This window comes from Cornus florida, unplaced genomic scaffold, assembly GCF_030987335.1.
Source record: "Cornus florida cultivar Cherokee Brave unplaced genomic scaffold, ASM3098733v1 CherokeeBrave_3.0.0_Hap2_Chr09, whole genome shotgun sequence".
In the NCBI taxonomy this organism is placed as follows: domain Eukaryota; kingdom Viridiplantae; phylum Streptophyta; class Magnoliopsida; order Cornales; family Cornaceae; genus Cornus; species Cornus florida.
The window spans coordinates 79,177,237-79,189,196 of NW_026775579.1; the positions used below are offsets into that span (position 1 = coordinate 79,177,237).

General features: G+C 38.4%; 1 protein-coding gene across 1 annotated transcript; it reads right to left on the reverse strand.

Moving 5' to 3' along the window:
* Window positions 1-599: 599 nt before the first annotated feature.
* On the reverse strand, window positions 600-7,101 carry LOC132273369 (uncharacterized). Its single transcript, XM_059774330.1, has 2 exons — window positions 6,562-7,101; window positions 600-831 (listed from the first exon to the last, which is right to left on the reverse strand). The coding sequence occupies exons 1-2, from the start codon at window positions 7,076-7,078 to the stop codon at window positions 803-805; spliced, it is 546 nt and encodes a 181-aa protein (XP_059630313.1). The 5' UTR covers window positions 7,079-7,101; the 3' UTR covers window positions 600-802.
* Window positions 7,102-11,960: the final 4,859 nt, after the last annotated feature.

Below are 11,960 nucleotides of genomic sequence, written 5' to 3' on the forward strand. Positions count from 1 at the left end.
AGGTGATGGAAGATCAAAATTTAAAAGATTAAGATGACTATCCCTAGTACTACTTCTTAAACGCCGAAGAAAAATTTCGAGATTTTGATTTACAGGAGCAAGAGGACGATTAAGTGATCTACGACCATGCATGCACTAGAACAAGTCAACACACCAACATTTCAAAATTTCAACCTCCACATACGATGTTCCCAAACTCCTCAATAATATCAATGCACTTAAAACAAATAAATGCCTCCACACGGGCCGATGCCTTCTACAAGAAGGTATGCTTGGACTTAAAAATAAAACAATTCAATTTAAGCCTCCACTTGGGCTGTCCAAAGCATGCAAATTGGTATACAATTAAAGTACTAAAATTAAAGAGAACTTACAGATGGTCCTTAAGCAACTTCAAATTTTTTTTTTTAATTGCTTCTAAGTCCAGCGTTTGCTCCACTTTGCTTCAAGTACCTATGTAACACCCCCACATTTTCCACGCATAAGTTGATCAGGCTTATACACGAAAAACGAGGGATATCAAAAACAATTGGCAATATACAAGCATGGAATACAAAATGATGATAATAAAAGAATTTAGACCGGAAAGGAACACTAAATAATACAACATCCATCCATCCTTTATTTAATACAGTACTTCATTACAACTTGGAAATCCTACGTCAGGGATCCCTAAATATAACCCTGAGAGTTCAACGTCAAAAGTAAATAAAAACTGAAACTAAAATACTACATAAAACTTCTACCCTGCACTGGATCGTAGGAGTAGATGAGTTCGGATGATGGTCCCACACTGCTAACCTCAGCCTTGAAACGGATACTGACCGTATCCTGAAATAACAACAATGGTGGGTCAACCCCACGAGCAAGTCCTCTCTACTATGACCCAAATCAGAGAATCAAATAAATTAATCATTATGAATCGGATGAGTACTATATCTGTATACATCCTACGGGAACTATCCGATGTATAACATGACCTCAACCAGAATAGACGGTGATCACTTAGACTCACACTAGGTGGTCAAGTGTCGCCTTTCCCTACCCGGGAAATCAGCTATTATACATGGTGTACGGTACTGACAACACAGACTATAACGAACTACACAGTGATAACACCTCGCAAAGTACTGATGAATATACTGAGCATATAAATTAGGCAACACATGCCAACAATATTAATAAATGTACCGAGAATGTCAATTAGGCAACACATGCCAATAATATTAAACCACATACCCCGACAGCCACACATCTGTCTATCGCAACGAATGCATAAGGTATAAATGAGTCTAAACTTATTAGTCAGCTCACATGGTTCTATATGGCAACACATCCATATAATATAAATGCGACATAATAAACAGTCCATTTATTCCCTGAAATGCACACAGCATAATAATCATGGTTTATATACGATTAACAGTATAAATATTCCATAATATATAATGGGTTATTTATATGAAGAAAACCACGCACTAATTAATTTAACATTAATGGTTATTACAGTTTAATAAAATAATACCATTAATAGTCGTTAAATCAATTACATATGTTTACTAGCGATTCGCACTTTAACTGATACAATTAATATTTAGAAATATTAATCGGACAATTATAATAATTAACGAGAAATAAAATAATAATATAATGTCCCGTTAATTCCAAAAATGCCAACCCGAGGCCCCAAAATGTATAGTGAAGGTCCTGGTAATGACAAAACAGTCCCTAGGGGTATTCTGGACTTTTCCAGCAGCCGCAGAGGCCCTTCACGCGCCCCCACGCGCCTCCCAGAGCTCCCCACACGCGCCGCCAAGCTTTCCCACTCTCCCACGCGCGTCTGGCGTCAGCCACGCGCGCACACGCGCTCCCACGCGCGTTTGGAGAGTCCCACGCGCGCGCACGCGCTGCCACGCGCGCGTTGATGGCTTCCTGCTGACGTGGCGTTCTCCGGTTGGTTGACTGCATCATCCTTCCTACATGCGCGCCACACCGGATCATCTCACCCTATCTTCCCTCCATCCAACGCCCACAGATCCGGGTGTACCGCGGTATCATGGACCGCGATGCACCGGATCAATCAGACTCCACTAATGGCCAGGATGCGCGCGTACACCCTTCTATGGTGCGCCGCGTTGCACCGGATCACTCCGGTCGTCTCCCCCACTGCCGGCGACCGGAAAACTCGCCGGAAGGTCGCCGGAAATTGCAGAAAATGCCCGGAAAAATCTAGAAAATTCTAGAAAAATCCCTAAAGTCTTATTTAATTATTTTTAGCCATTATTAATTTCATAGGACATTAAATAAATATATACCATCCTATATAATTAAAATTCCATTAATTTAATAAAATAAAATTAATAATTTATTAACCTCCTAACCTTGGTTCTATGCATAAAAATAAGCTAAACAATTAATTTATTAATTCAAAGGGGAAAAGTAGATAATAACTTGCCTTTTTGGATTTAAAATAAATCCGCCGGTCTGCGCGTAGTCGGGTAAAATTGCCTACACCGGTCCAAGCTTCTTTCTCTTTCTCTTTTCCTTTCACTCTTATAAAATAGCTCTCTAGAATTTATACTTTGCTTCTAACTCCCTTTATTTTTTTCTAAGGCAAGCTAGTTAATTTATACACAAAATATATAATATAAATATTACAAATATCTAATTTATAATAACTTCTCACCCATTTCTCATATTCCTACCTATATGGCTTTAATTCCAACCATAACCATTGATGCAATCCTATCCTAATCTCTAATTTCATCATGACTTTGGTTTAATACTATTATTATTATTATAAATATTATTATTATTATTACTAATATTATTATTAATAAACTTTTATAATAATTATTATTATTATTATATTATTATTATTATTATTATTATTAAACTAATATAATTATTATTATTACAAAATAATACATTATATCATCATAATACTATATAACACAAATATAATACTTTAATTAACTAATAATGATTAATTTAAGCATAACCAACAAATGAAATTATTATTAATAATACATGCATAATTAAATGAATAAATTTACTATTTTAACATACACAATTAATTTACATGCACAATTAAATGAACTTAATATAATAATGTAGTATGCACAAATAAATAAAATTAATTAACCTAACACAAGATTAATTTAAATACATTCTTTAAAATTACGGGGTATTACATTCTCCCCCCCTAATAAAGGAATTTCGTCCCCGAAATTCACTACATACCTGTATTAAAAAGTTCTGGATACTTGGCACGGATAATATCTTCCCGTTCCCAAGTAGACTCTGTAGCACTATGATGACTCCACTGTACACGTACTAATGGAATAGTCTTCGTGCGCAGTATCTGATTCCTACGATCGAGAATACAGTAAGGTTGTTCCAAATAGGTTGCATCGGGTTGCAACTCAATCTCACCCACATCAATGTGTTGGTATCGATCTTCATCCCGTAGAAATTTTCGCAGCATAGATACATGAAAAACATTATGTACTCTATGAAGATTATCTGGTAGAGCCAGACGATAAGCTACTGCCCCAATCCGATCTGTAATCATAAAAGGACCCACAAAACGAGGCGATAACTTACCCTTTGACCCAAACCGCATTACTCCCTTCATAGGAGAAACCTTAAGCAAAACCTGATCACCAACCTTAAACTCCAAAGCACGAGTTCGACGGTCAGCATAACTTTTCTGTCTGCTTTGAGCTGTACGCATCCGATCCCTAATGATAGCGATCTTTTCTGACGTGTCCTTAATAAATTCAGGACCCAAAAAGCTGTTCTCACCAACTCCAAGCCAACAGACAGGAGACCTACACGGTCTACCGTACAAAGCCTCAAATGGTGCCATACCAATAGTTTTCTGATAACTATTGTTATAAGCAAACTCTGAAAGCGGCAAATATTCCTCCCAATTGCCCTTAAAATCAAGAACACATGCCCGCAACATGTCTTCTAAAATCTGATTAACTCGCTCAGTCTGTCCATCTGTTTGAGGATGATAAGCAGTGCTAAGATATAGTTCTGTACCCAAAGCCTGCTGAAAGCTCCTCCAAAATCCTGATACAAACTTCGGATCTCTATCTGATACGATGGACAATGGTACTCCATGAAGTTTCACCATTTCTGCAATATACAGCTTAGCATACTGTTCTGACGTAAAGTTTGACCGAACAGGCAGAAAGTGAGCGGACTTGGTCAATCTATCAACAATGACCCAAATAGAGTTGTGATTATGCTGTGAAGTAGGTAATCCCTCTATAAAGTCCATGGAAATACTTTCCCATTTCCACTCTGGTATGGGAAGTGGCTGTAACGATCCTGGCGGTCTCTGATGATCAATCTTAATCATCTGACAGGTGCTACATTTAGAGACAAAGATAGCTATATCTCTTTTCATGCCGGCCCACCAAAACTGGCGTTTCATGTCCTGATACATCTTGTCTCCCCCTGGATGTACCGAGAACTGAGAAGTGTGTGTCTCTCTCATCACAACATTTCTCAAATTGTCAGCTGAAGGCACAATTAAACGTCCTTTGTACCTCAATCCTCCATCAGTCCCTATAGAATAAAAAGGAACATCTCCGGAGGCTAACTCCGAAACCCGATCAATACACTGTTGATCCGAGAGTTGTGCTTGAATGACCTGATGAATGATAGAAGGAGTTACTACCACACATGCCATAAAAGCGTCTGCTAACTCATCAACAGTCTTCAAAGCATCCCACTCTGTTGTAAACAAAGCTGAAAGGCTGACATAGGGTCGGCGGCTGAGTGCGTCTGCTACAACATTCGCCTTCCCTGGATGATACTGAATAGAGAAATGATAGTCTTTCACGAACTCCAACCATCTGCGCTGTCTCATATTCAGTTCCCTCTGTGTGAATAAATACTGTAGACTCTTATGATCGCTAAACAATTGAAAAGTCTCCCCCAAAAGATAATGTCTCCAAATACGCAAGGCAAAAACCACTGCGGCGAGCTCTAGGTCGTGAGTCGGGTAATTAAGCTCATGAGGCTTAAGCTTCCTAGACCCATAAGAAACTGGTCGCTCGTCTTGCATCAACACACAACCCAAACCCTTCAGAGAAGCGTCGGTAAATACTAAATACTCGATTCCACTCTGAGGTGTGGCTAAGACAGGTGCAGAAGTTAACTTGCTCTTCAATTCAGCAAAAGCAGTCTGACAAGAATCATCCCATACAAATGGTACATTCTTCTTAGTCAGATGAGTAAGTGGACCCGCAATTTTGGAAAATCCCTGGATGAACCGGCGATAATACCCCGCTAATCCCAGAAAACTGCGAATCTCTGTCGGTGAGGTAGGCTGTCCCCACTCCATAACGGCCGCAACCTTGGCTGGATCTACTGCTAACCCTTCTTCTGACACTACATGTCCCAGAAATTTGACCTCTTTCTGCCAAAATTCACACTTCTCAAACTTCGCAAACAACTGATGTTCTCGAAGTGTCTGCAATACTGTGCGTAAATGTCTGGCATGGTCCTTCTCCGACTTAGAGTAAACCAGAATATCATCAATGAAAACAATGACAAACTGATCTAAGTATTCTCTGAATACTCTATTCATCAAGTCCATAAAGACAGCTGGAGCGTTCGTTAAACCGAAAGGCATAACACGAAACTCATAAGATCCGTACCTCGTGAGAAATGCTGTCTTTGGAACATCTTGTTCTCTGACTCGTAGCTGATGATAACCAGACCTCAAATCGATCTTTGAGAAGTAAGTAGCTCCCTTCAACTGATCAAACAGGTCATCAATTCTGGGCAACGGGTACTTGTTGCGAACAGTGACCTTGTTCAGTTCTCTGTAATCAATACAAAGACGAAGAGATCCATCCTTCTTCTTGACAAACAGTACTGGTGCTCCCCATGGTGAAGTACTCCTGCGAATAAATCCCTGGCTGAGCAACTGTTGAATTTGATCTTTCAACTCTCGCATCTCCACTGGTGCCATTCTGTACGGCGCCTTAGCAATAGGCGTAGTGCCTGGAGCTAAATCAATAACGAAATCTATCTCTCGACTCGGTGGCAAGCCTGGAATTTCCTGGAATACATCCTGGAATTCCTGTACTACCGGAATGCTGTCAAGAGATACCGCAGTCGCTTCCTGTGAGTCCTCCTCAAGAACGAATAAATAAGTGCTAGGCCCTCTATCAGGTTGTGGTACAACAAGAAGATACATCTCCTGTCCTGGTATGGAAAATACAATAGACTTTTCGTAACAGTTAACCTGAGCATGGTACTGAGATAACCAGTCCATCCCAAGTATAACATCATACGAATGCATATCTAACACTAACAAATTTGCAAGAAATCGAAGTCGGCCCATATCTATAAGGATATCACCGCTATACTCTCGTAAAATTGCGCCAACTCCCAATGGTGTATAAATATTAAGAGGTTGGTCACATAACTGAGTCGTCATACCAGATAAGATAACAAAAGATCTAGACACAAAAGAATGTGATGCACCAGTGTCAAACAGTATACGAGCAGTTCTACCATGTATAGAAAACATACCCTCAATAGCCTGAGGAGCCTGCGCATTATGTGGCATGAAGTTATAAACTCTGCCATGATGCAATTGCTGTGGAGGTTGCCCCGGAGGAAATGGTGGTGCTGGAAGTGCCGGAACATTTTGAACTTGCCCACGTGGCATCGGTGGGGCCGGTAGAGGTAACGGCTGATTAGGTCTCGGCTGCCCATACTGTCCCTGTTTAGCTTTGGGACACATCTTGGCCGGATGCCCAATCTCTCTACAGTGATAACAACGTCCCGTAAAAGGACCTGCCTGCCTCCTCTGTTGACTTCCCGACCACTGTTCCTGTCCGGTCTGAGGTATCCCACCTTGTCTACCCTGATTAGGGACTCCATCCCTCTGCACATCTAGGTTTCCTTTGTTTTTCTTCCAAGGTTGATGTCCTTGAAATCTGCCCCGATCATTGGACTTGGCACCACTGCTGCTTCCTTTCTCCACTGTCTGGTAGTCTCGGTTAGTCCGCTTATCTCCCTTGGACTTCCGGTAATCACTCCTCATCTGGCAGTGCTGTAAGGCGGCATTAACCACCTGGATATAAGTCGTATATGCAGGACTACCTATGATCACCACTTTAATCGGCCATATCAACCCCTTCACAAAGCGGTCTCGCTTCTTTTCTTCCGTATTGACCTCCTCTGGTGCAAATAATGACAAATTTATGAACTTCTGTTCATACTCAGCCACAGTCATATCTTCCTGCTGCAGATCCAGAAATTCAGTCTTCATCGCTGATCTTACTGACATAGGAAAATACTTGTCGTCAAAGTGAGTCTGAAATTCAGCATACGTCAATCTGGTCCTCTCATCGACAGTAGTAATAGACTCCCACCACTGCAATGCATTGCCTATCAGCATAAACGTAGCCAGCATCTGTTTCTGCACTTCGGTACAGATTACCATCCGAAGATGACGCTCGCTCTCCTGTTTCCACTGATATGCTAACAGGACATCTGTGGACCCCGCAAACGTTGGTGGATTTCCCCGGATGAACGAGTGACGAACTTTGTCCCATGACATTGGCTGTGCCACTGGTTCAGGAACAGGTACTATCGGAGGAGGTTGCTGGTTTCGTAGAGCAGATGCAACTCCTGCTGCCACAGCTCGTGCAATGATATCAGCAACTTGAGGAGAAAATTCCTGATTCTCATTTTGAGTTGGGGAAATACTGCGATGACGGTTCGCATTCCTTGTCCCACGCCGAGACATCCTTCCTTTAAATTCAGAAAAATCTAACGTCAGTACATTATCATGGACCGACTAAAAGAATACAAAGAACCCTAATACTTAGGCTCTAATTATCAGAATACACAACGCGGAAGTATAGTAATCACAGATCCCTAAGACACTCGAACCTGGAATGCTCTGATACCAACTGTAACACCCCCACATTTTCCACGCATAAGTTGATCAGGCTTATACACGAAAAACGAGGGATATCAAAAACAATTGGCAATATACAAGCATGGAATACAAAATGATGATAATAAAAGAATTTAGACCGGAAAGGAACACTAAATAATACAACATCCATCCATCCTTTATTTAATACAGTACTTCATTACAACTTGGAAATCCTACGTCAGGGATCCCTAAATATAACCCTGAGAGTTCAACGTCAAAAGTAAATAAAAACTGAAACTAAAATACTACATAAAACTTCTACCCTGCACTGGATCGTAGGAGTAGATGAGTTCGGATGATGGTCCCACACTGCTAACCTCAGCCTTGAAACGGATACTGACCGTATCCTGAAATAACAACAATGGTGGGTCAACCCCACGAGCAAGTCCTCTCTACTATGACCCAAATCAGAGAATCAAATAAATTAATCATTATGAATCGGATGAGTACTATATCTGTATACATCCTACGGGAACTATCCGATGTATAACATGACCTCAACCAGAATAGACGGTGATCACTTAGACTCACACTAGGTGGTCAAGTGTCGCCTTTCCCTACCCGGGAAATCAGCTATTATACATGGTGTACGGTACTGACAACACAGACTATAACGAACTACACAGTGATAACACCTCGCAAAGTACTGATGAATATACTGAGCATATAAATTAGGCAACACATGCCAACAATATTAATAAATGTACCGAGAATGTCAATTAGGCAACACATGCCAATAATATTAAACCACATACCCCGACAGCCACACATCTGTCTATCGCAACGAATGCATAAGGTATAAATGAGTCTAAACTTATTAGTCAGCTCACATGGTTCTATATGGCAACACATCCATATAATATAAATGCGACATAATAAACAGTCCATTTATTCCCTGAAATGCACACAGCATAATAATCATGGTTTATATACGATTAACAGTATAAATATTCCATAATATATAATGGGTTATTTATATGAAGAAAACCACGCACTAATTAATTTAACATTAATGGTTATTACAGTTTAATAAAATAATACCATTAATAGTCGTTAAATCAATTACATATGTTTACTAGCGATTCGCACTTTAACTGATACAATTAATATTTAGAAATATTAATCGGACAATTATAATAATTAACGAGAAATAAAATAATAATATAATGTCCCGTTAATTCCAAAAATGCCAACCCGAGGCCCCAAAATGTATAGTGAAGGTCCTGGTAATGACAAAACAGTCCCTAGGGGTATTCTGGACTTTTCCAGCAGCCGCAGAGGCCCTTCACGCGCCCCCACGCGCCTCCCAGAGCTCCCCACACGCGCCGCCAAGCTTTCCCACTCTCCCACGCGCGTCTGGCGTCAGCCACGCGCGCACACGCGCTCCCACGCGCGTTTGGAGAGTCCCACGCGCGCGCACGCGCTGCCACGCGCGCGTTGATGGCTTCCTGCTGACGTGGCGTTCTCCGGTTGGTTGACTGCATCATCCTTCCTACATGCGCGCCACACCGGATCATCTCACCCTATCTTCCCTCCATCCAACGCCCACAGATCCGGGTGTACCGCGGTATCATGGACCGCGATGCACCGGATCAATCAGACTCCACTAATGGCCAGGATGCGCGCGTACACCCTTCTATGGTGCGCCGCGTTGCACCGGATCACTCCGGTCGTCTCCCCCACTGCCGGCGACCGGAAAACTCGCCGGAAGGTCGCCGGAAATTGCAGAAAATGCCCGGAAAAATCTAGAAAATTCTAGAAAAATCCCTAAAGTCTTATTTAATTATTTTTAGCCATTATTAATTTCATAGGACATTAAATAAATATATACCATCCTATATAATTAAAATTCCATTAATTTAATAAAATAAAATTAATAATTTATTAACCTCCTAACCTTGGTTCTATGCATAAAAATAAGCTAAACAATTAATTTATTAATTCAAAGGGGAAAAGTAGATAATAACTTGCCTTTTTGGATTTAAAATAAATCCGCCGGTCTGCGCGTAGTCGGGTAAAATTGCCTACACCGGTCCAAGCTTCTTTCTCTTTCTCTTTTCCTTTCACTCTTATAAAATAGCTCTCTAGAATTTATACTTTGCTTCTAACTCCCTTTATTTTTTTCTAAGGCAAGCTAGTTAATTTATACACAAAATATATAATATAAATATTACAAATATCTAATTTATAATAACTTCTCACCCATTTCTCATATTCCTACCTATATGGCTTTAATTCCAACCATAACCATTGATGCAATCCTATCCTAATCTCTAATTTCATCATGACTTTGGTTTAATACTATTATTATTATTATAAATATTATTATTATTATTACTAATATTATTATTAATAAACTTTTATAATAATTATTATTATTATTATATTATTATTATTATTATTATTATTAAACTAATATAATTATTATTATTACAAAATAATACATTATATCATCATAATACTATATAACACAAATATAATACTTTAATTAACTAATAATGATTAATTTAAGCATAACCAACAAATGAAATTATTATTAATAATACATGCATAATTAAATGAATAAATTTACTATTTTAACATACACAATTAATTTACATGCACAATTAAATGAACTTAATATAATAATGTAGTATGCACAAATAAATAAAATTAATTAACCTAACACAAGATTAATTTAAATACATTCTTTAAAATTACGGGGTATTACAACCTAATTGACAAATCAAATAAAAAAAATTAAAAATTAAAATGACTTAAAAGTAGACAATCAACAAAGAACTAATGTTTAATTCAATTCTTCAAAACCGTTAGATCCCCGGCAACGGCGCCAAAACTATGGTGCGACCGAGCGTGTGCACAAAATAATGCACAACACTTTAGGTTTAGAAATAATGTCAAGTGGGCACCATATTTTAAAATTTATAAAACCACTAAACACTTATACTATGGAGTATGAAGTGAGCAGGGATCGTCCCAAGAGATCTAAACAATTATAAGTTTTCCAGAATTGAATTATACTTTAGTGCTTCTGTGATTGCCAAAAGGGTTTTGTTTGTGATTAAAACTAATTTTAAACTAAATGATTGCAATAAAGAAATAGAGTTTAAGAGATTGGAAAGAGACATAATGACAATTAAACTAAGTGTAAAGAAATAAAGAAATAAAGCAATGAAAAGTGTAAACCATCAATTTCAAGCATGAATCAACTACCTAATGACAATTAAACTAAGTGTAGTGCAATTCACCCATTCAAAGCATGATTTATCAATCCAAGTTACAAATTTAACACACATTAATCTAGAAGATAATGCAATTGTGACAAAAAGTATGGAATTCAAACATAAGTATGGATGGTCTACTTACCTAATAATTGAATTGCAATTAAATTAATTAAACTTAAATTAAACTAATTAAACATGAATTTAAAACTAATTAAACAACAAATTAACCTAAACATGTAGTACCATCCATCAAATGTAAGCATTTTTCATCAATTTGAAACACAATTACAACTAAGCAATACCATGCATAGCCATCACAAGAATCAATTAACAAAGAATTCATGTGTAAAATTTGTTTATCAATCAACCGCACATAAGACAATATGAGATTAATACAGATAATTAATTGGAAGAATTTAATTCATAATATTCAAGACTATACACTAATTACATAAATTAATCCCCAAAAAGTATGAAAAGAGAGAGAGAATAGGTTACATGCTTAGGGTTTATCCAACCCTAAGTAGAAGAATCAGCCACTCATGGTTGATGGAGTCGAAGATAGGACAATCCCCATCATCTGCTTCATCTTCTCTGAACTTTTCTTCCAAACCCTAGCCTGTTCTTCTTTTTCCCTTTCTTCGCGTGTTTTTCCAGAGAGAAAATACGATACTACGATACTACGATACAGAAAAATAAAAAAATTAAAACTCTTTTTTTTTTTTCTCTAATAATCTTTACCTAAATAAAAACTA

Bases quoted from the DNA above. Each gene is read 5' to 3' on its own strand.
- LOC132273369 (XM_059774330.1), bottom strand. From the start codon at position 7,078: ATGAGGAGTGATTACCGGAAGTCCAAGGGAGATAAGCGGACTAACCGA. The intron at 832-6,561 runs GTATGTTTTCTA...TTGTTATTTCAG, and splicing joins GGCTCCTCAGGCTATTGAGG to GATACGGTCAGTATCCGTTT.